This window comes from Eublepharis macularius, chromosome 13 (assembly GCF_028583425.1).
Source record: "Eublepharis macularius isolate TG4126 chromosome 13, MPM_Emac_v1.0, whole genome shotgun sequence".
In the NCBI taxonomy this organism is placed as follows: Eukaryota; Metazoa; Chordata; class Lepidosauria; order Squamata; family Eublepharidae; genus Eublepharis; species Eublepharis macularius.
In genome coordinates this window covers 68,131,375-68,156,490 of record NC_072802.1, presented here as the reverse complement: position 1 = coordinate 68,156,490, position 25,116 = coordinate 68,131,375, and the positions used below count along the sequence as shown (strand labels likewise).

The 25,116-nt window shown below is 46.7% G+C and overlaps 1 protein-coding gene across 10 annotated transcripts in view; it reads right to left on the bottom strand.

Moving 5' to 3' along the window:
- Positions 1 to 25,116, bottom strand: part of NCOR2 (nuclear receptor corepressor 2) — a 386,637-nt gene that overhangs the window by 33,411 nt on the left and 328,110 nt on the right. For all 10 annotated transcript variants that reach the window (XM_054996728.1, XM_054996729.1, XM_054996722.1 and 7 more), the window contains 7 exons: positions 24,783 to 24,886; positions 22,075 to 22,225; positions 13,341 to 13,493; positions 10,624 to 10,710; positions 9,076 to 9,353; positions 5,451 to 5,811; positions 1,343 to 1,570 (listed from right to left, as the gene is read on the bottom strand). In XM_054996728.1, the coding sequence (XP_054852703.1) occupies positions 1,343 to 1,570; positions 5,451 to 5,811; positions 9,076 to 9,353; positions 10,624 to 10,710; positions 13,341 to 13,493; positions 22,075 to 22,225; positions 24,783 to 24,886 (1,362 nt within the window). The remainder of the gene's footprint in view (positions 1 to 1,342; positions 1,571 to 5,450; positions 5,812 to 9,075; positions 9,354 to 10,623; positions 10,711 to 13,340; positions 13,494 to 22,074; positions 22,226 to 24,782; positions 24,887 to 25,116) is intronic.

The following is a 25,116-nucleotide window of genomic DNA, read 5'->3' as shown; positions in this document are numbered from 1 at the left end:
AGCTTTAGTGACATCTCTGTTTTCTGCATCTCTTTGTACGCAGCCCTCCATCTAATACCTCTACCCTCTCATTTAGCTTGGCCATTGTTGGTGCAACTTTATTTGTAAGCTCACAGGATTACTTCAAAATGTCACTGTGATATACTCAACCATCTCTCAATTCCTTTTTTGTTGTCTGCGACAATGAGAATTCCCAAATTGTTAAACCGGGAGAGGGGCGGGCTTTATGAGCCACCCCGAAAATTTCGCAGCCAGTCCCCCTTCCAAGCTTTATATATTTTGTTTTTTTTAAAAGGGGTACAGAAGAAAGAAGGGGGGGGGGATAACAGGGTCCAAGGAACGGTAGGATTTTGCACTACAAGGGCTGTTAAAACCCGGCGTACACACAACATACCTTCATCAGAGTTCATCAATGTTAAAACGAAGATTGCATCTACTATTCCAGCTTCCGTGTACCTTACTAACTAAATACATGCTTTTTCTACAGAGTGGCTGCTTCCACACATGTTGGATAATCCACTTTCAATACTCTTTAGTGAACATTTGAAACTGATTTTCCATGTGTGGAACAAAAAATCCACTTCCAAAGGATTGTGAAAGTGCATTGAAAGTGCATTATTCAACGTGTGTGGAAATGGCCATAGTTCACTTTTAGATCAACTAAAGATCAAAACGAGAGGTCTCCATGCACATTCTTACTGCTGTATCTTAATATGGTCTAATGCTTCTATACAGATCATTTCTATTTCATTTAACTATTATTATTAAGTGAAGTGAAGCTTTATATGATAATGACCATACTTTTTTAACACACGAAGCAGCCTTATATGGGATCCAACCGTCACTCCATCAAGGTCAGTACTGTCTACTCAGACTAAAAGCAGCTCTCTAAGTTCCCAGGAAGAGGCTGGTCCCGTCACCTACTGCCCGGTCCTTTTTAACTGGAGATGCTGGAGATTGAACCTGGGACCTTCTACATGCCAAGCAAATGCTCGACCACTGAGCCACAAGACCTTATCCTATACTCTTCACAGTTTCTCATCATTTTTTAAAAATAAATATGGGATAACCTTGATTGTCCTCACAACGAAGCGCTAACCTCAGTGCCTCCCTGAATAAACTTGGCACTTCTACTAAGAATCACCATGTGATACTTACAACAAAGGACTGCCGAAAATACTGGGTGACCAGAGGCCTCCTGGCACCCTGGGTTTGTCAAGCCTTGAACTAACACAAACCAACCTGTGCAGCGACCTTCAACTATGTCTCTTAAAGCACACTTTTCTAAGGAGCACAACAGCCCCGGTTGCAACGATTTGTTGTTGAGTTTTTAGCATTTTACCTGCTTCCAGAGGAATTCCCCTGGGGAAAGCTGAAGGGTCAAAGGCCAACGGAATGTGTCCCCGGTACAGATCCACGCCGCTTACTCCCCGGAGCAGGTGCTCGTAGGTGGAGATAGAATGAGGGTGGTCTGCGAGGGTGGCGTGAGGAGACTTGGAACTAGCGATTTCCCTTGGCGTTGGGGTAATCTTTCTGTCCTGGGATACAGGCTTACCAGCAGAGATGCTTCCTGTCAACACAAAAACAATCCATAAGAAAGCCAGTATGGGGTGTGTATGTGTGACCTCCCAGTATATTATCACAACATTTTGAAACCTGTGATGAATGCTAATGTTCTTGCTCACTGGTTAAACAAACAGCTTCTTTCAAGCAACAGAGTTCTGATATTTACTATAGAAAAGAGTCCAGTAGCACCTTTAAGACTAACCAACTTTACTGTAGCGTAAGCTTTCGAGAATCACAGTTCTCTTCGTCAGATGCATCTGACGAAGAGAACTGTGATTCTCGAAAGCTTACGCTACAGTAAAGTTGGTTAGTCTTAAAGGTGCTACTGGACTCTTCTCTATTTTGCTATACTGACTAACACGGCTAACTCCTCTGATATTTACTATGTCTCTAGAGGGATAGCCTGAATCTCCCCATTAAAACAACAACAACAACATTGTATATTATTTACCTAACAACTTGACACTGAGGTCTGATTCACACATTATGGTTTTGTGGTGTATACCTAAAACTTTAACATGTGAATGAAACAAACGGGTGTTTAGAAAGAGGTGGATTTTACAGGTACACTCAGAGATCCAGGATAGCTTGCAATTCCCCCAGCCCTTTCTTAAATGTTAACTGCATGCTAACACACACACACACACACACAAGAAGAGGAGAAAGCTGGAATGCAGAAGGAAGAAGGTGTACAAAGCATGCCAGACTTCATGGGCACTCGAATGTAAAACTTGGTTTTGCTGCCATGTAATGTACTAAAGGCCACTGTGTGTTCACTTTTATGCTATAAATCAGTATTTCTATTAATAATGTATTCAATACTTTGCTCACGGAGCATAAGCAGGCTATGACCTACTTGATCAGCTGAAGTGCTATGCAAATGTGTTACTATTATAACTAGTAACTGGTTTATAACAAGAACTTGGGTTAAATACCAGTCTACAATTCTACAAACAAATACATAGGCATAATAGTATTGTAGGCACAACAGTATTGGTATAGACTTATGCAGGGCTTTTTTTCAGCTGGAACGCGGTGGAATGGAGTTCCGGAACCTCTTGAAAATGGTCACATGGCTGGTGGCCCCGCCCCCTGATCTCCCACTAGGGCAATCTCAACTCCCCTCTGTCTGGAGATCAGGGGGCGGGGCCACCAGCCCATGTGACCATTTTCTCCGAGGGCAACCCACTGAGTTCCATCACCTCTTTTCCCAGAAAAAAAGCCCTGGACTTATGGTTTCCCGAAGCAGGCATCAGAACCCCAGACACATGTGTTTTGAGTCCCTCTTTATTGGGAAGCCAGATACATCAAGCTGGGAATGAGGTTGTTGTGGGAAAGGAGGAAAGCTGCAGCTGGAGGAAGAATTCATACAAACGAATGGGGAATGGGGCTCAGATATCAATGATGAATTAAAGGAGACATGGTTTTGTAAACATCTGAAAAGCACTTTCTATAGCATTGCTAATACGTTCTGCCAGCAGTCAAGAGGTTGACGTGAAAATGAAATCTGGAAGGGAAAAAACCCTCACCAGTATCCTCTGAAATCTCAAACATACGCAAGATGAAATCAAAGCCCAAATGGTTCTGACAGCCTCTTGCCCCGCTGCCCTCCATGGGAGCTGTGACATGTTTCTGCAGCAAACGGATGGAATAACGGCAAACTCTCTGCACTCCCCCTTTCCTTTGGAGGTGGCGTCTCAGTCACACCTTAGTCTCCTGCCAGCCACATGGCTGCCCGATACCAAGAGAGCTGCTTAATGACTGCAAGGAGCAGCACTGGTCTCTGAAAGCTGCTCTGTATCCGTCCTGATCGCTGAAGAGCATCGTGTGGCCCAGCCTGGGGTTCAAGTCAGACCAACACACCACCTTTGGATATGGCACTGCTACAACCAACAGAGTGGCATTTTGTGCAGGGCGGACAGGCCACCATGACTGACCGACAGCATGGCCACCACAAAGGGCACAGGGCAATGGAAGTGTGTGGTATGTTTGGCTGGGAGCAGGGGAGCCAGTGGGACCAGGACTCTCTCTGCAGCACTACACTTGCTCTTAGCGCTCCAGAGGCAAAACAGCCCCAAGGGCTGAGGATGGCTTTGCAGCATGCAGTAGAGCGGCACCATTACAACAGTTCTCCCCAACCTGTTGTGGCACACCTGCAAAATGAAATAGGGGCGCCAGCCTCCAGGTGAGGTCCGGCATTCTTTTGGAATTGCAACCGATCTCCAGGCTACTGAGATCAGTTCCCATGGACAAGACTGGGAAAAGTAGACTCCATGAAATCACCTGGCCGCTGAGCTCCCTTCCTTGCCTAAACTCTGCTCTCTGCTGACTCTGCCCCTGAATATCCAGGAATTTCCAAGTCGGAGTTGGCAACCTCATAAATTTGATAAAGTGCGCATTTTGCCACAATAATGTGCTATAAAGAATGCTATTTCAGCAAAGGAACATAACTATGCCTCTGGAATTTGGGGTCATCACCGGTGTAAAGCCAGTGACATTTAAATAACGGAAACAAAACAACGACCCCCAAACCAAATCCAACCCTGATGAATTTCACTGTGAGATTTCTTTTTCTCAAGTTTTTTTTGGGGGGGGGGGAGGTATCTAGTGGTGCACAGAAATTTCAACTTCTCCTTCCCTGCCCCTTGGTTAAATATTCAGCATCAGAACAGACTTTGAGTGATTCCGCACACGTTGGATTATGCACTTCCAATCCTCTTTATAGATCATTTGGTTTTGTGTGCGGAACAAAAAATCCACCTCAAATGACTTATAAAGTGCATTGAAAGTGCATTATCCAACGTGTGCGGAAGCAGCCTTCATCTGCATCTCACCACCACCATTATTTTGTACCCAAATTATTTTCTTTCGGTGGATGTGCATGACATAAAGTTGCTGGCTATTTTAGGTTAGCCATTTGAATGCCCCTTCCATACACAAACAAAACGGCGATGCGCTTTTTGAAACACTGTATTTCCAGCCCTCGATGTTATGCCTTTTACAGACTCACCCCCAAAATTTGCACTCAGTGCTGAATTACGTCCCTCGTCTGGAATTTTAAAACACTTTAAAAGGAAAACCCACCACACATTTGGAAACCTCCAGGCCCTTTGGCAACAACCTCCCTTGCAATCTTGCTTGCGCTGGATCAGCCGAACGAGCACGTTACAGAAAACCCAGCCAAGAGAATTTTCTGTTCGAGCTGAACAAGATGCTTAACAAATAAGTGGATGCTCTCAAAGGGCATGGGGTGGCGGTGGGGGAATCACTCAGTAATGCACATGAAGGCCATATTAACAGGGGGGGGGGGAAAGCTGCACTAATCTTTTTCAGATGGGTTGGTTATGCTTAGAATTAGAAAACTGGGCAGGCAAGGCAATGTTTCTCCCCCTCTGTGCTCGTGGATGATCCAATGAGCAAAGCACATCTTCCTTCTGTGGAAGACTCTCCTACAAGAAGAGTCTTCTAACTTGACCGAGGCTGATTCCGCACACGTTGGATAATGCACTTTCAATGCACTTTATCAATCGTTTGAGGTGGATTTTTTTCCCCGCACACAAAAAAATCCGTTCCAAATGATCTATAAAGATGATTGGAAGTGCATTATCCAACGTGTGCGGAATCACTCCGAGACAGGTTTCCAACAGAAAGGCGGCTACCTGCAATGTCACCTCCTGGCCAACCGGAGAGATGGTGCTGAAGAACAGTACAGAGAAGTCAACAGAAGTTATTGCAAACTACCAGGTTGGGGGCACACAGCAATACTATGTCCTGCCATTCAGGATTCCTGACAGCTTGAAAGAATCACCCCCCAAAACCCCCAGACTCCTTCATGTGCAGATGTTTCACATCACTTCTACTGTGTTCGTGAGAACATCGCTGACCTTCGTGCTGCCTCGGTGTTGGCTCCCTCGTGGACACAGGTGACCCACGGTGTAAGTGGCTGCCGAAAGCTGTCCCGTGAGCTGCCTGGTGGTCCTCGTAGGTAAGCGGACTGTGGCGGGGCTTCCCGGGCTCAGGCACAATCACAGGCGCCCCCCTGGTGATGGATCCACCAGAGTTTGTCACGGGGCTGGGCCTGCCTTTCAAACTCTCCTCGTAAGCTCTTTCCAGAGTCCTTGGGTCCTGCATGACATCCAGGGGGTGCATGTGATGAAAAGTCCTCCCTGGGCTGCCAATGATGGATCGGACGTCATGCTTTTTGGCACTTGCTGATGCGTTGCTGTCGTATTTCAGCGGGGTACCCTGGAGAGACAGGAAGGTCAACAAGCTTGCAAAAAGAACAGCACAGAAGGGCACTCTTGGCTTGCTGAGGATACCACTCTCATTCTCGGTTTGTTTGCTGAGTCTTTCCATAAATTGGGAAGGAGGGGGTGGGGGGTCCATACAGAGAGATACAACAGTATCTTCTTTTGGATGCTCCGTTTCTGAAGCTTTGAGCTTTCCACCTTCTGGGAGCCCTTCTCTACCAAGAAATTCCGTGCACAATTGTCACATAATCCCAGTGTGTTAGAGAGGCATGTGCTGGAAAGTACGCATTCATGCTTAGGTTAGACAATGTGCTGCTCTGCATTTGGAGGCAGAATTGCTGAGCAGATGCAAAAATGTAACACAGGGACAACTCTAAACCAAATATACACGAGACAAATTACACGAGGACACTCAAGTGAAGGGAGACACAATGTTAGCTAAGAAGAGTAGTTTGAATTTCACTCTTTCTACAGAGCGGGCAAAGACCCTCAGAGGGTCTGTTAATTTCTTCTTTGCCTCCCAAAAGGTTCTGTCAATTATTAACAAACCCACTGAGAAGGGATCTTTTCTGGCTCTGTAGAGAGGTGAAATTAACAAGCCCTCTGAGGAGCGATCTTTGCTGGCTTTGTAGAGAGAGGTGAAATTCAAACTACGCTTCACGGCTAAAATTGAGTCTCCCTTCACTTGAGCATCCTCGTGTAATTCGTCTCGTGTAGTTTAGCTCTTAGAAGCTCAAACCACATTTCTAGGTTCTGAACACAATTTATGATATGAACTGATCTTCAATATATGTGGTGAACAGACCTCTTGATCTCTCCATATTCATTAATTTAGGTATCTTGCCATTCTTTTTCAAGGAATGCACAGTAACATACGAGAAGACAAGGTTCTCTGGAAAAGTCAGTAATGCTAGGAAAAGTGGAAGGCAGTAGGAAAAGAGGAAGACCCAAAACGAGATGGCTTGACTCAATAAAAGAAGCCACGTCCTCCAGTTTGCAGGATTGGAGCAAGCCTGTTAATGATAGGACATTTTCAAAGTCTCTCCTTCATAGGGGTACCGTAGGTTGGAGACGACTTGATGGTGCACACACGCATGCACACAGTGACATAAAAGACGCTGGCTTAACCAAAGAATAATGCCGAAATCAGGTTTAAATGCAATCAGTTCAAAAGTACAACACAAGAACTACAAGAAGCAGCAGCAGGCAAAAATGTCTAAACAATCTAACCCCTGAGCTGAGAATGCAGCTGAAAATGCACCACAGTCTCTGAGAGCTGGGTACTGCAGAGGGAAGACTGGTCTTGTTGGGCCAGTTGTCTACGTCTGCCGTGACCCGTCTTCTCACTGTACAGCTTTCCAAAAAGATTGCAATGAACAGCAAGGTCCCTGGAGCAGTCTGGAAAACTCACTGCTCAATACTGTAACATGTGGCTGCTTCTTTCAGGACTGATTTGGCACTAGCAAGCTTATCTATCTACAACTAATTTTAGAGGCGAGTTGGAGGCTTGGCTTTTGGGCCACCAGCCTGTAGCAGAGGCCAAGCGAGAGGAGATATCAACATTTCAGTTCCGCCTCTGGCACAAAACACAATGTGCAAATGGTGTGTGCACTGGGGGCGGGAGATTTATCACTAGGCAAATCTAGAGAGCTGTTACTTGTTGGTCTGGAAACCCTGAGCACATGTGCCCGTCATGTGTCATGGAACAAAACATTATTTCCAAGGGGAAGCAATCAGCTTCTCATAAGAACAGGTAGATCCATCTGATACAGCTTGTTAAATGTGCGCATCCCACATGTGGCACAAGGGAAGGTGTGAGTCACTCTCAAATAGCAGCTGCAGTCACCTCACCTCTTCTCCTAGGAACAAAGCAGACTACAAACAGACCTTGCTGGGCCCTGCCTGGCTGCTATGGAAACAATCCAAATATTATACCAGCCCACAAGAGAGGGACCAGTGGCCAAATACTGACTCATCATGGCAAGAGTATGCATCCACCCAAATGGAATACACAGAAGTCAGAGTTTTGACATCGTTAAGACTTGGATTCAAGTTCTTGTAGGAGCAGAACCACAGCACATCACCTGGAACGACTCCCTGGCTCTCAGCCTCATCTGAGCACTGGGAACAGCCTATTAGCCTTGTCTCAGGCAGCATTACTGCGGGAATGAATGAGGCAATGAAGCGACATCACCTGAACTGAGAGCACCTAGAGTTATCTAGATATTTAAAGAAGCTAAGTTAAGGAGACTGTCGTTGGGTTAAAGGAACATCAATCAGTCATCTGTACTTTGGCTGATTTTTATTTTTAATGCAAGAACTTGCAAGCGCTTGTCACGGCAGGTGTCATCTTGGAAGAGGTATTCCCACGTTCTCTCTTGCACACAGAAGGGATTGTCTCTTCTAAAATGACACCTGCTGCAACATCCTCTGAAAACGAATGGTGTCTTTTCCCACTTGCCTCGGCTAGAGGCAGAAAGGGACCAACCTTTCCCCTTTTACCAACAGCAGAACAAAAACACACAAATATAGACAGAAAGTTTGCCCACAGTCACTCAAGCAAGAAGGAGCAGGCGACATGCCAAGATTCTGGCATTCCCAGAGCACAATGCGAGGCTATCTTCGTCTTCCTGAACAGTTTCTCGTTCCAAATAAAAATCTGGCATGATTGTAGACAATTGTAGTGGACGATAGCAGATGTATGATTTAGATGGCCGTAGTTTATGTTTTATGTTTATGAATTTATTAACTGAAATAAAAGTTTATTAAAAATAAAAATCTGATCAGTAAGATCTGCAAAATTGCCATCCCATTCACACCATCTGCTTTCAGCTGGTCTTATTCATTAAAAGTCAGTAAAAACCATCTTGTCATTTATGCCTGAGTTTGGGGGAAAACACTGAACAAGTTGTTGAGCTGGAACCCATCATCTTAGCTCTCTTTACTAGAACTCCAGGTAAACTACAAGGCCCAACCCCCTTTACTTTCTATGTTCTGGTCCCAACACAGGACGTTTCCCCATCCAGCAACACGTCCAAAGATACCAGAGAGAAACAGAAAGCCTATAGCAGAAGCCAGTTGGCTCCAGAGGCTTGCTCGTCATAATCTGTGCCCATTTTTAAATTACAGTCTCCATGAGAGGGAGAGAATGGCATTACTGAAGGCAACAGAAAGTAGGACTTTCTGTCCACAGGTGAGAAGAAGACCCGTGTATCTTAACATCCCCTTACTTTTCACTGTCCACAAACAGCACAGATACCTGGGTGATGGAGCCTTCCTTGAGGGGTCTAGTCAAAGGCATGTCAGGTGTGCGTCTCAGCTCCTCCCTGGGAATCTCGTGAATCGACCTCCCTGCTTCCTTCACGGTGGCAACGAGGCCCTCGTGAGTCGCTTTCATTTTCAGAGGGGTGAGGCTTTCGTGCGGCCTGACCTTATAGGCCTCGGAGAAGTCCCTCGGGGGCGTGCTTTCCCTCTTGAGCTGTTTGGCTTCTCTTCTGAGGTAGTCCTCAGGGGCTTCCACGTAGGAGCGAGGAATTCCTAGAAGAGCACATGAGGACAGGAATTCATTGAGGGCCTTTCACTGAAAGGCTGTTACTCCTGCTAAATTCTCCCTTTCCTGCTGGGGAAAAGCTTCAGAATTGTCAACTGAATCTGTCTGCTATCTTGCAAATTATAATAATAATTTTGCTTGCAAATAACAACAACAACAACAACAACAACAACAACATTCGATTTATATACCGCCCTTCAGGACAACTTAATGCCTACTCAGAGCGGTTTATAAAGTATGTCATTATTATCCCCACAACAAAACACCCTGTGAGGTGGGTGGGGCTGAGAGAGCCCTGAGAGAGCTGTGACTGATCCAAGGTCACCCAGCTGGCTTCAAGTGGAGGAGCAGGGAATCAAACCCGGCTCTCCAGATTACAGTCCTGCCGCTCTTAACCACTACACCAAACTGGCTCTCAGATCTGGGTAGCATTTTTTTAAAAAAAATGGCAGTTGTTGCTCTGGAATGCGAAGAGGCTGCACGTTTTCTGGGATAACCATAATCACGTATCTTAAAGACTGAGCCAATATGACTTCATTCATGCTACATTCCAGACAGCTTCATTCCAGAGTCCAACTGAAGCTCGCTGGTAAGACATCACGCACCTGACTCGGCTGAGGCTAAGGCACTTCTTGCTAGGAATGAGTGGATGCCTCCAGTTGCACACAGGCTGGGATCCCCCTTTACTCCTGGGATTTCAGTCCATGGGGAAAAATGGGGGAGCACCCCTGGAAGTGTGATATTTCCCACCCCCTCCCCCAGTTTACTGGATCTCCCAAAGGCTGGGTCTTGGTCCAAAGAACAACCAGGAAAGCTAGGACCATCAATCGTACAATCTGCTGTAGCAGGATTTTGCTATCATCTCTATTTTCCTCCAATAGGATATTTATCACTGCTTAAGGTTGAAAACCATATCAGCGAGTTGCCTTGTCCTGGGAGGAAGAAGGGGACTAACAGGAAACTTGTGCATTAGGCAAATGTCTTGTTTCTGGCCAATCTTTGCTCTCCCTCAACCAGCTGCAAAAAGACCTCCCCAGGCTAAAAGCCAGAAAGGCACAAGTGAGCACCACAGTAGCCAGCTGCCGCGGGAGAGCTGGATTTTGCTCCCAGGCAACCTATTACTTACTATCGGGCTCAAGGGTTGCACCAGAAGGTAATAGCTATTGAAACAGGGCTGGAAACGAGGTGACACATCAGCTGTACTTCCACACTCCCTTTGCCACATACTTGTGTTTGGGCTCCACAGCGGCCAATTACCTTGCGTGATAGAGCCCCGGATGTGATGCGGTTCTTTTAAGTTGAGGGGACTGTGCCTGTCTGGAGGGATGGCTCGGCCCATCAGACCTGTAACGATTCCCAAGAGAAAGAAATCACAGTTTTTTTCAAGGCGCCATCTCTTTGCCACCGTAACAGCTGCTTTTTCTTTTTTTAAAAAACAACCCACAACATTGCACAGCCTCTCTCTCCTTCGCAATGTTTGGAACTGATTTTTTTTGTACAGCTTCTGCAACTAGAAAATGAAACAGCAGAACAAAAAGCCTTCCATCTGCCCACTCCTTTCGGTGTGTCTGGTTTCCAAAAAGCACCATGGAATTAACACACGTTTAAACTTCAGTATGAGAAGGGGATTGGACAGATTTGGGAGCATAGGTCAACCATGGGCTGTTTAGCCGTCAATGGAGCTTCCAGGTTCAGCATACCTTGACAACCAAATAACAGGAACACGTATCAGGAGCGGCCTGCCTGAGGAGGTCAGGAGAGCCCCCACTCTCCTAGCTTTCTGCAAATGATGCAAAACCGAAGTATTCAAAAAGGCTTTTTACTCAGATAGGACATCTGTATTGTAGGGAGGGGGGTCTCAGATGCTTCGCTAATGAGTTAAGGACCACAGAATTCACCACTATGTTGCCTTAGGTACTACCTGTTGTCTTAAATACGTGCTCCTGAGGGCAATTTGTGCTTCATGTGGTCTAACGGCAGCCTAGAATTGCTTATGTTCTGCTTCAGCATTTCTTCATCTCTGTATTGGATTCTTACTAAGGCTATGGCTTTGTAAAATTGGGTTTATTTACCCTATGGTATTGTTCATGGAAATGTCCCTTGAAATTGACTGTACTAATCTCACACTGCGTAATCCACGAGTCTCAGTGAGAAAGGTGGACTATAAATGACATGAATGAATGAATGAATGAATGAATGAATGAATGAATGCTTCTGGAGGCGCCTGGGTGGCTGCTGACGGCACCAGGATGTTGGATGAGTTGAACCTTTGAACTGATTCCACTGGGCTCTTCTTCACAAAGAAAACCATTTAGGGCCAACTGTATGAGTCCCTCCCTCGACGGGCTTCTTCCCTCTATGTGAGGTACCAATTGTGTGGAAAAGACCCGTGCCACCGGCACCACCCATGTGGTCATCCAATTCACACAGGCTCCTCAGCAAGAGGGGACGTCATCACACAGAAACAACAATCCGGCTGCTAGCTAAACATGTGAAGTGAGCCTCAGGCAATTCAGCAGAAAAATCTTGTGAGACTGAGTTCGAAATATGCTTTCATGCCCAAGACTGAGAAAATAAGAAATGCAGCTGAGGCTTCCCAAATGATGCAGGTTTATCTTCAGAGTGAATGAAGTACCCCATCCTGAACCCCTAGTTTCAGGGGGTTTTTTTCTGGGAAAAGAGGTGGTGGAACTCTTAAGAGGGAAATGAGGGAGAAACACACAGGATTCTTTGAAATCATATTATTTTCATGTGCTGTGGACTTACATCAACTGTGAAACAGGACCCCCTACCTTGTGTGTGGGGTGGTGGTATTAAACGACATAGGAATTACCCAGTAGGATCATACTTATCACAATAGTTGTGAACTCTTGCCCCAGTTGCAAAATTCTGGGGGGCGCAAAATTTCTCCAGCCCTGCCTCTATACCCTCCCCAGGGCAGCCGAGGCGAGTCCTTCATATCTATTGGGGAGACTCGTCCCTCGCAACGATCCAGTCTCCCCTGCCCGAGCAGCCACTCACTCCGGAGCTCCACGCAGCGCCAAACAGCCCCTCAGAATTTTGTGCCCAGGGCAAGAGGCGCCGGAACTCCACTCCACCACGTTCCGGCTGAAAAAAGCCCCTGCTAATAGCGCATTTATGGGGATGGTGTCCCAATTTAACATTTTCCTCCGACCTCCTGTTTTCATTCTGAAATGGTTGATTTCAGATGAAAGAAAAGCAAGAGAGTTGGAAAAAAACAAGTATAAATCTCAGAGAGAAAGATCGAGAGCAGCATTAAAAGACAGGCTGAACTGGGGGGAGGGGGCAAATATCACACTCCCCTTTCTCTCTGTGACATGCAAATGCAAATCTATTGCATCTTAATAAGGCTTGCAAAGAAAGAGGCATCAGCAGGTTTCTGGAAACCTTTCACACGTGTGTGTGTGTGTGTGTGTGTGTGTGTGTGTGAGACAGAGAGAGAGAGAGAGAGAGACAGAGAGAGAATCTCTGTTCTTCAGATAGATGAGAATACCAATCTATGTTTAATGGGACTAAGTTTTGAGCTTAATTTCTAAAACAAGAGAGATCATGCCCAGAAATACGGGAAGGCACTTTTTGCACGCGCATCCCGGCATTCTCTCGTTCATTACCACTCTATTACGGGTTCTAGAAATATACAATAGGATCGAACAGGCAAATTTGGGGGGGGCCAAGCCACAAGTGACAGGGGCCTTAGCATACTGGGGGAAGTATCAGTCAGTTTTTCGGCCCAGAAATGCTCTCAGGTGATTGGGCTACAGCAAGAGCCCCCCTATACAGCATACTTAATACTGTGGTTATATCAGATCTGTGACAACAGAAAGGAGCGAAGCAAGAGGCTAAAATGCCTGCACTCTCCTCTTCCTCTGATCAAGAGACAGCCATGTGTGTGTGTGCGCGTGCAAAAAAGCTTCTTTGCCAGTTTCTGACTGCTTACGAAGATGAGACCGCACCTTCTATGCTGGCAGATGAAAGGTCACGCCCAGACAAACCCCGTGGGACCCTTCCTTCCATCATGTCGTAGGTCCGTTTGGTGCCGGTGGTCTCATGAGGGGCTACAGCGCTTCTGCTCTCCTCTTTGGGGCACTGCACTGCAGTGGCGCCACCTGGAAAAGGGAGAAAAACAAGGCAGGAGAAGCGACACGTGAGAAGTCAGGCTGGGAGTCGACGGGACTATTTCTCATTCTTCTTGCTTAAGGCAAAACTTCGGCCAGCAGGTCAGGCCCGTCCCAAAGGAAGTCTGCGGGGCTGGAGTCCAGCATAACCAGCCTTGACAAACAGTGCAGCTGCGAACCCGGATCCCAAAGACCGTGTTTTTCCTCCCAACTCACAATTCCAAATTTGGTGGCCAGCCCTTATGCTTGGATCCAACTCCCCGACTTCCAGCTCTGACCGTCTGTGAGCAGCAAGACAGAGACTGAGCCAAACTCAGATCTGGCGCAGGCAACTGAAATTTGCCTTCAAAGCTTCATCTTTGGCTCTGTTTTAGAACGTGCCCCTAAGAGCATAAAGGCCCCTGGAGAACCCTTCAGAGATATCCCCCCTCCAAATAATAAACGGACGAAAGATAAACGCAGGCTAAATCTCCAAGGCAAACCTAACACAAGGGAAAACACGTATGGTTTCCTCTAAACGAAACCAACAGATGAAATAAACGCCCTAAGCTTTAAAAGCCGCAGGACGAAACACGAGAAGGAAAAAAACAAAGCAAATTGTCATAAATCTATAAAGGCGGGAGGCCAGTGCAGGGGAAAAGCCTGGGAGGCATGGGCCAGAATATTACTCAAGACATCTGCTGTGCCCCCTTTCCAAACCACAAGTGCATTTTCATGGGCAATCTCATCCCCATGGAAGCTCAGAATATTTTACTTCCCTTCCTTAAGGGCCAATTCACACAAACGCTTTATGATTTCACAGACGGCATAACGGCCTTTTGCAGTCTTACAATGGGGCCACATTCGGTGAGGCCATGTCTCAATGGGAGTGCATCTGCTTTGCATGCAGAAAGTTCCAGGTTCAATCCACGGCGTCTCTACTTGAAGGACCTCAGGGAGCAGGTATTGGGAACGACGCTGCACAGTGCTGGGGTTAAGAATGTTGGACTAGGATCCTGGAGCTTGGGTTCAAATCCTCCTCTGCTACGAAGGTCACTGAGTGACCTTAGGCAAGTCACACTCTCTCAGCCTCACCTATGGCACAGTATTGTTGTAAGAATAAAATGGGGAACAGAGTTGGACGTACACAGCCCTGAGCCGTGGAAGAGTGGAATAAAAACGTACTAGGTAGACGGACAGATCCTCCTCTGCCTGAGAGTCATTGCCAGCCATTGTACATGATACTGAGCTAGAGGGAGCTGTGTTCTCACGTGGCAAAAGACAGCTTGGTACTTTCTGTCCTGGAGATGAAACCGTGACAGTCCCAAGTGCTAACCTGCACCAAACCCCGGGACTCCCTTTCGCCCTCCCCCATTCCAGATAAGAACCTGTTCAGGGTTTTGACGCAGCAGCTGCTGGGAGAAGCCACATCCATAAAGCGACACGTGTGCAGAACCCAAATGTGACGCTTGCTTCTTCTGCTGCTCCTGCAGCCAACTATTTTTTAAGACCTGGAGGAGCTTTAACTGGGGGGAGGGTTGGGCAGCTGCTGACAGAGGAACGCACGAAGCACTCCCGCTAGAAACATGAACGGTGTGCGCAAGGGCCTCTCGATCATGCTCAACACCCGGCGACATTTAATTTCCGCCCATCAGGAGCCCACAGCAGGTATCGACCCTTGGGCCCAAAGGGTTCAGCTACTGCACCAAAGAAACAGAGGAGTCAGCCGTGTTAGTCTGTAGTAGCAAAATAGTAAAGAGTCCGGTAGCACCTTTAAGACTAACCAACTTTATTGTAGCGTAAGCTTTCGAGACCCACAGCTCTCTTTGTCAGATAAGAGCTGTAGCTCTTGAAAGCTTATGCTACAACGAAGTTGGTTAGTAAAGAGCCAGACTCTTTACTATTTTGCAACAAAGAAGGGAACAGTAACATTTCCTTCTTGGCTCCCCAGCGAGATTCTCTCACAGGCATGCCGGGAGACTGGGGTAGGAAGCCATTAATTGCCTCTCTCCAACACCCCCTGCAAGGCAGGCTGCTGGAGGAACACTTTGGTGGCCTGCCACCATTCCCGGGTATCTGCCCCCCCCCCCTGAGGACTTCCCTTGACACCCTGACAACTGTTCATGGGTGCAATTGTCCCAATGTCTACTGTTGGTAGCATAGGCTAGCAATCAGAGGCAGTTGTTAGGTTTCAATTCAATCCGCCTGACCGATGTTACAGGAACTACACTGGAAGCCATAAGAAAGTCTTTTTACAGCAACCGGCCCACGACAATTCATGGGGTGCTCCCTGAACCCTATGAAAGCTTCCAAGTCGAGCTTGCACATTCTTCTCAGCATCTCAAAGGGGTTCTGCTGCTACGTTTCCCAGGACAGCCCATCCTCCTCTTTGCCTAGATTTACCCCTTGCCCCTGAAGAAGGAGACGGGCCTGACACTCAGGAAAAACAACATTTGGGGACATGAAAGGAGAATTTCTCCCTCCTTGCTGTGTTTTAACAGATTTGGGTCACATCGCGCGTAAATGCAGTTGGTATTTAGAAAGGAGTGGAGTGCCTTGGAAGATGTGGTGTGTGTGTGTGTGTGTGTGTGTGTAACGTTCCTACATCCTGTCATCAAGGAACATCTGCTCCAAACAGCCCTTGTGCAAAGAGGAGCACTACCCCCCACCCCCACGCACTCATGCAGAAGAGGGACCAAAAAAAAAAAATGAAAGGAATGGGTTCCGTAAACATTTCCCTTGCTCACAGAAAAAGCCATTAGCAGTAAGTATATCCAATCTTGTACAATTCAACATGCGCACACTGCAAGACTTTGCCTCATTAGAGCTCTTTTATTGGTAAGTATCATCACGGCATCAATGTGCTGACAATTCTTTCCCCCTCTTCCTGCCTGCCAGGATTCGTAATCACGGACTCCCCCGCCCCTGCCCCATGTTTACATTGCTCCCTTTTGGGATTCGACACCTCTCACCTAGTAGCCTGGACTACACTTCCCAGAGGATTTTACATTCTAATTCATTTTTTAAAAAAAATTCCAGATGAGAACGTCCACGGAGTGGGTATCCACAGGGCTTCGCGATTCAGTCTGGCCCTAGAAGGGTGGCTTACATCCTCCCCCATTTCAGCCCCACAATAACTCTGTGTAGTAGATTAGGCTGATAGGTGACTCCGGACCCAAGTTCATCCGCTAAACGTGGCTCTTTGGGGATTTAAATCTGGGTCTTATGAGTCCAAGTTCTATATTTGAGCCAGTTTGGTGTAGTGGTTAAGAGCGGCAAGGCTCAAATCTGGAGAATTGGGTTTGATTCCGCACTCTTCCATGTGAAGCCAGCGGGGTGACCTTGGGTCAGTCACAGCTCTCTCAGAGCTCTCTCAGCCTCACCCACCTCACAGGGTGATAGTTGTTGTGGGGATAATAATAACACACTTTGTAAACCGCTCTGAGTAGGCGTTAAGTTGTCCCGAAGGACAGCATATAAATCAAATGTTGTTGTTATTATTCTATTATCTCACAGTCGCTTGCTGTTATGCACCCGACCATGAAATATTCCATTAGCACTGACCTACTAAGTGTCTTTGGGGTCTCTCTTGGCTCAGTCTCGGGGGAATTGTTCCTTCCTGACTACTGCAGAGAACTTCCCTCAAAAAGGCACGGAAAGAGACGGTAGAATGGACTGTACCACTTCACTCCACAGGTGTAAAATCATATTTTGAAAGTCCCCTATGTTAAAAACTCCCTGCAAGCAGACAACCAGCACAGCAAGCCAAGAGAAGGATAGGCCCTTTCCCATTACAGTGTTTATTTTTTAATTTTAGAATGCAACGGAACATTCCAAGCTGGAATTCCTCACCAGCAGTCCAAAGCGGGGGCATTCCATTCTACCACCTCACCCTCCGATATGTGTAAACCACTCTGCAATACCAATCTAGAAGGTGCGTCAAGATACAGGGACTGAATAACCGGAAGTGACTAACGTTTGATGGAATCGTGCTGGTTTCCCACCATATCCATGCCGGGATTCCAGAGCACCAGCTTCGCAGTTTCAAGACAGTATGAGATGTACTCTCGACATGTACAGTTTCAAGACAGTATGAGATGTACTCTCGACATGTACAGTTTCAAGACAGTATGAGATGTACTCTGTTCAACTAATTGAAGGGATCTGATCGATTCGAGCAGCTTGGCCACACCCAGTGGGCTCTAGCAAGGCAAACGACAGCTTCTGCTTGCAGTGGAAAGGAAAATGGAAGGGCGTCATTTGCATGTTTTCACCCATGAGCTCTTTGGCAGGGAGCTCTTCTGCATTTATACTCTTATGTTTAGACACTTACAAAGCAGTAAGATAAACAAAGGAATGCCATCACCTAGCTGCAGAGGAGTTAGCTGCGTTAGTCTATAGTTGCAAAATTGTAAAGAGTCCGGTAGCATCTTTAAGACTGAGCAACTTTATTGCAGCATAAGCTTTCAAGAACTACAGCTCTCTTTATCATATGCATCTGATGAAGAGAGCTGTGTTTCTTGAAAGCTTATGCTACAATAAAGTTGGTTGGTCTTAAAAGGTGCTACTGGACTCTTCGCTATTTTATCACCTAGCTGGAATCCCTCACAGCTAGGAAATCCTCCAGTGGAGCTGGGGAAGCCAAGCAAGGTATGTAGCTACTTTCTCCCAAGTCAAAATACTTGTTCAGCTGGCTCAGTGGTGTCTGCTCTATCGGCAACGGCTTGTCAAGGTCTCAGAAAGAGAAAAGTTTCTCTCGTTATCTTAGATCCTTCAAATGGGTAATTGACCTCTGGGACTCTTTTGAATGGAAAGATGATACTAGGCCACAGCCAGTCCCTGATTAGGGACTTCTCAAGGCAGACTGACATGTTATAAAGCTCTCATGGCCGCCACAAAGACTTTGGATCAGACAAGTGCCGGGAGAACTCTGCTGGGAACTTAATTGCCAGAGAAGCATGGGCCTGATTATGATTGGGACCATGGCACATGGGGGGGCGCACGGGCTTCAGCCTTCCACTCTGAAACAGCTCCAGGGACACACTATTTGCTCTGTGGGGAAAACAAAGACGTGCAGAGATAGCTGCTTGTAAGTTTTTCCAATGGAAGCAAATACAGGCTCCCAGGGACCTCTCAGGGTGAGAAAATGACTTGGGGGTGGGGGAGGCTGAAGCACCTTCTTCCCACGGTCTTAATCCGTATCAGGTTCACACGCACCCGAGAGTTAACTGCACAGTGGGGAACTCCCCATACACATCCGGTAGCAGGAGAACTTTATATTACATTGAATAATGTGATTGGAGTCTCAGCGAGAAAGGTGGAACTATAGTTAAAAAAAAAAGTAGACAGACAGACATTGAGTGAACGGGTTCTTAGTTCACAGCCTGGCATTTTTAGCCACTAAGCTACACAAGCAGCTCCCACCCCTGACATCTGCAATGGAAAAGGCTAACAGAGAGCCGTTTAGCACCCAGGATATGAATGCCTAGTTAATGCCTCGCAGTAGATCTCCTCCAGCAGCTCACAAGATAGAGCGTTGCCAACGAGCTGGCTTCAGCGTAGCACGGACAAGCCAAGGTAGATGGAAAAAAATGCTAACGAGAACGGGTGCTTCTCCTCGTGAAGGATGCTTCACTCGGAGGCGCATGACGCAGCTGCTGATTTGCGCAAGATACCCAGAAGGGCAGAGGGGGGCACAGCAGATTAGGATCAGCCTCTTCCTCCCTGCTCGAGTGCGCTGAGAGCGTAAGTGACGCAACCCAGGCAAATGGATATTCACAAAGTCACCACCGTGTCCTTGCTGCTAATCTTGCTGTCTTGATGGATCAAGCAATGTTGCTCACTTGCGTATTCTGTCACTCTATAGCTCGTATCATGGCGGGCAAAGATTCAAGCAGCTGTCCAGGTCTTCTTCTGGCCAACAGATGGGACCAAGAGACAAACTGGACAACCAGTGTATTGTAGCGGTTACAGTATCGGACTAAGGTCTGGGATACCCAGGTTCGAATCCCCACACTGCCATGAAAGCCTGCTGGCTAACCTTCAGTCTAACCCTCCTCATAGGATCTTTGGGAGGATAAAAGGGAGGAGAGGAGAACAAAGTTTGGGTTTCCATTGGGGAGAGAGGCATGGCATGAAATAAATAAATAAATAAATAAATAAATGCATGTTATCAATCTTGTCCATGTGGATGTATTCTCCCTTCCTCACTTTTCCAACATACAAGCTCAAGTCTAGGGTTGCCGGCACCAAGCTGGGAAATTCCTGGAGATTTGGGGGGATGAAGCCTGGAGAAGTCGGGGTTTGGGGAGGGGAAGAACCTCAGCATGGCATAATGCCACAGAGTCCACCCTCCAAAGCAGCCTTTTTTCTCCAGGGGAACTGATCCCTGCGGCCTGGAGATCAGTTGTGATTCTGGGAGATCTCCAGCCACCACCTGGAGGCTGGCAAACCAAAGCTCAACCCAAACTTAACACGGTCTTGCCAACAGAAGACTATTTGCTTCCTGTAAAAGCATTCCCCTGCTTGTGATCAATAGGGGCTTAACTCTCTTAAGTAGGTGGCACTGCCCCTGCATGACTTCCTGGTCACCTGCAGAGTGTGACTGCGCTGAGGAAGTGGCCATGCACACTGTGTTCGCTCTCCCTCCCCACAGGGTGGGGTTGTCTGTACCTGGCTTCTGAGATGGGTCCACAAGTGGGCTCTCAACTGGTTTGTTGTGGTGCTCCTCAACCTGACTCCTGTGTAACAGAGGCCTGATTTACTCATGCAGAAGAATGAGGAAGTAGAATGGAGCGTACCGCAGGTGGAAGGTACCATTTTTGGGGGGAAATGTAAAAAACCTACTTGCAGTATGTTAAAAAAAAATAGAAAAGTCTAACATACCTAGGCAAAATGTCTACTCCTTGTGGTCCTAGCTTTCCACTTGAAAGGAACTCTTTACACAAGGGTGCATTCAAAAACATGAACAATAGTCTGAAGTGGTATTGTCTATTCTACCAACTTGATGTAGAGATATGGATTAAATCACAATATACTCGAGTTATACAGATGTATTCTAGTGACCTTTGTTATGAACTTTTATGTAGTTTGTTAGCAGGTTGTATAATACGCAGCTGTTCCTTTTATTATTTATTTATTATTTATTATTTCGATTTATAAACCACCCATGCTCAGGGGCTCTGGGCAATGAACAGTTAAAATCAATAATAACAAGAAAACAGTAATTCTAAAATCAACATACAATAATCGATAATAAAATAAATTAACCAAGTACATTAAAGTGCAATGGTGGGGAGAACCCCCCCACCCCAAAGGTGGGAGGCCGACATGGCACTGCCCCTTCAGCCACCGAACGCCAGGCGGAACAGCTCTGTCTTACAGGCCCGGCGGAACGATAATATGTCCTGCTGGGCCTGGGTCTCCATTGACAGAGCGTTCCACCAGGCTGGGGCCAGGACTGAAAAGGCCCTGGCCCTGGTTGAAGCGAGGTGGGCTTATTATTTTACAACCAATTAAAGGTAGTTGGACAATGTTAAGATTAATGATTCTTTAATTGCTAGAACTGACCACTAATCATCTGCTCATCTAACTTCTTGACAACTTTTACAGATTTATAGAGTTTATCATGCACGTGCACAATAATATCACACTTGATCTAGTAGAACGTCACATGATTGAAAATCTGAATAATTGGCTAAATCTAAGACCAATCATATTTTTATGTTACTGTCACATGTAAAAGGTCTTAGAGATGTCTTTATAGATAGCTCAGGTCAATTAGTATAAAAGATGTCAACCAGATAAGAAAACAAGGTGTTTGATGAAGGATATTTGCAGAAGATTCAGGTGAGAGATGTGTGTCTCTCTCTAGGGGGAATTCTAATACATTTCACAGTAGACTAAGATGATCTGATTTTAAATCATTCATAGTTTTAATGAAGAAATCGTAAGAGATTTATTTTTACATGCGTGCATATGCTTATCCATTACTGGAGTTATTTTATTATGCTTTTATATTTTAGTATCTTGCTGAATTAAAAAAAATAGAGTTTAGAGTTTAAAGAAAAACTCAAAAGGAAGTCTCTGTGTGTCTTGGTAGGGAACAGCTAAACAGGAAGAACTCACAGAAATTATTTGTACTAAGCAACAAGTTCTTTAAAGACAGATTTCTGTCTTTTGACCTTATTGGAATCTCTCTAAGCTGTTCAAAATGTGGGATATAAATCTGCGAACTGGATAGTATAAAAGCTTAAATGAGGCACAAATTAATTAGTCTATTACAACCTCCTCACACTCGATACGCAGACCAAGTAAGACACTTTCTCAGATAAAGGAATAGACCCTGGCAGCTCTCTTGACTGAAACTCCTGCTTATAGCCCCAGAAAAGAGCAAGAGTCCAGTAGCACCTGTAAGACTGAAGAAGTGAGCTGTGACTCTTGAAAGGTCATACCCTACCACAAATGTTGTTAGTCTTCTAGGTGCTCCTGGACTCCTGCTCTTTTCTACTGCTACAGACAGACCAACACGGCTACCCATCTTGATACAGCGCCAGAAAATGTGACGCCAAAGTGGAGTGAAAGTGCAACTCACCATCGTAGGTCAGAACATGTCCCTTCTTCCCTTCATAAATGACGTGCCCCTTCGGCAAAGCATCCTCTCTCGCTTTCTCTGCTCGGCTGGGGCTGTCTTCTCCAATTATCCTGGTAATGGTTCCTTTGTATAGCACTTCAGCCGGGGTGCCCTTGGAAAGAGGCCCAAGATTCACATTAAACAACGTCATAAGCAAATAAGGCAGAAGCCAAAGTATGCACACACACACACATGCGCGCGCGCTCAGAAAGAGAACACTACTTTGTTCCAGAAGAAAGGCTGAACAAAAGGCAGCAGCCAGGCGAGCATCCGCCTGGACCTCCGCTTCCAGATAACCCACTGCCAGGGAAGCACCTTAATTATTGATGAGGACAACCACTATGAATGGAATTCAGGTGGGGGAGAGGGGAGACGCGCGTCTTGTATAAGGCCGAGACTAGAGCAACACGGAAAGGACAGGCACTGCAGATGAAGGAGATGAGAGCCAATGGGGCACAGCGGACAGAATGTCGGACAAGGATCTGGGAAGCCCAGGTTCGAATCTCCTCTCTGCCATGGAAGGTGACCTTGGGCCAGTCAGACTAACCTACCTCACAGGGCTGCTGTGAGGATAAAAAACAGAGGAGAGGAGAACGATGTGAGCTGCTTTTGGTCCCCACTGGGGAGAAAGGCGGGGTTTATTTTATTTATTATTCGATTTATAAACCGCCCATCCTCAGGGGCTCTGGGCGGTGAACAACAGTTAAAATCAATAAAAACAAGAAAATAACAATAAAAACAGCCTGTAAGACACAGCTGTTCCCCCAGGCGTTCGGTGGTTGAAGGGGGCTGTGCCATGTTGGCCTCCCACCTTTGGGTAGGGGGCGGTTCTCCCCACCAATGCACCTTAATGCATTTGGTTAATTTATTTTATTGTTCTCGAAAGTTGGGAGATGCATCTGACGAAGAGAGCTGTGGCTCTTGAAAGCTTATGCTACAATGAAGCTGGTTCGTCTTAAAGGTGCTACTGGACTCTTTGGGTACAGTGACTCTATGGTCCTGTTTAGCCTTAAAATTTCTGTCTTCAGTCAGCCCCCTGGAGAGTGACAGAGTTTAGAAACAGGATGCAGATAATGAGAATTTAAAATTGAATGCAAATTCCAACTGTTGGGAGGGGCTTGGCGTAAATGGCTTTGAACATCAGCAAACATTAAAAACGATCAAAGCGCTTACTGGGGATAAATGCGTTAAAAGCACTTTAGCTGCAGTCGTTTAAATTTACTTGGATTTTTTTAAAAAAGCAGTTAACTAGAGGAAAGTAAACACGAAACCCAAAGAAACCAAGAGATTTTTCCCCCCTGTTCCGTAGCTGGTGCAATCCGAGATGGGCCCTCTAGTGGCTGCTGAGCCCCCGTTACCCTTCCTCGATAAGGAAGCCCGAAGGGAGGGGAGAGGAATCCGGAGTGTTTATAAGCAGCTTTAAAGATCTGAACAGCGGCCAGAGAAAAATCCCCAAGGGAAACGGATTCTCTCTGCTTAGTTTCCAGATAAAGCAATAACTCAGCGGCACAAAGCTATCACCCACTTGGCAGGAATTCTGCCGCTGGAGAGGACTGATGGGAATCAGAGTGCTATGCTCTCGCAGTGCGGGGGTGGGGTGGGGGTCCTTTTAGGAAGCAACGAGGACCCGAGGGAGAACGCTTGGAAAGAGATCTGCTGCAGAGACCTGCCACGTTGGGCAGCCCACCTTTCTGCATTTCCCCTGTCCGTTAAATAGGGGTGGTTGGAGAAGAACGGAAGAAACGATGAATCTTTTAAAAAAGCCGCCAAGCTTTTGCCCACATTAGTAGCAGGCTGAAAATGGAGAGTATTTTTAAAAGGCGCAGCTCACTTCCTGCTTTTCTTACAGAAGGAAACTTGAGTGGTCAGCTGGGAGAGGCTCCCCCTCCCATGCACCCCCTCACTGCAAAGTCTGGGCTGCAAGCACTTTGCTCCACTTCAACAGCGGTTTGGAAAGCTTTCTACACTCAGAGTCCTTTCCACCTCAGCACCTGCCAAGGAATCTGAGCGCGTTGCAAACCACACACTGAGAGTCTCTCTACATGAGACGCCTTGGCGGCGTGTGTTCGCCAATTGTAGGGAGACACAATGTTAGCCAGGAAGCGTAGTTTAAAACGACAGAGGTGGTGAAGATTGCTTCTCAGAGGGTTTGCTCATTTCATCTTCGCCTCCCTGAAGGCTCTGTCAATTTCACCTCTCTAAAACTGTGAGGGATCGCAACCAGAGGGCAGCGAGGAATGGAAATGGGCTGGAGCTGCCTTCCAGAGCCGGGCTTGGACATGGAGAGGTTCTAATGGGCTGAAGTTTCCCTTCTGGCATTCCACAGCCCCTTCACACAGCTCCAGTGTATAGCAAAGCCTTTGCCCTGTCTTTTTAAACGACCCTTCCCAGCTAACATTGCATCTCCCAAACTGCGTTCTTCATGTGTCAGATGTCTCGTGTAGAGGGACTCTCAGTTGATGCTCGATGCTGACCAGACCTGCTGGACCTCACAATCTCTGCAGGAACCGTGAGTGCGCTCCGCTCCCAATCGCTGCCCACCAAAGCAGGCCAACCATGGTCAGCCAGAGCTAGTCTCATCACTGAGGAACCTTGGAGAAGCTTTGTGCAAACTCCAGAGCTTCCCAGAACACAGCCTGAAAAACATCAGAAGCAAAGAAGAAACCTACGTGTGTGATGGACCCTCGATAGGTGATGGGAGACTCCGACGGGGGCCTTGCGCTGGGGATGCCTTTGGTGATGCTTCCTGCCGACAATGAACCCAAGGATGTTCCTGCAAGAGGCAACAAAGCCAGAAAGGTCACGTCCCCGCATATCACGTCCTCGTTCATGCAAATACTGACTGCCTGGAGAGTGCGCGTTCTGCAGCCTCTAGAACAGCCTGTTTCTGGGACGCACCTAATTTAGGTGGTCAGAGGTGTTACTTGCACTTCTCCTGCATGCAAGCCAAGCGGCGTGCTTTGGCCTGCTGGTCTTGCTGTGGGTCAGTCATGCTGACAGGAA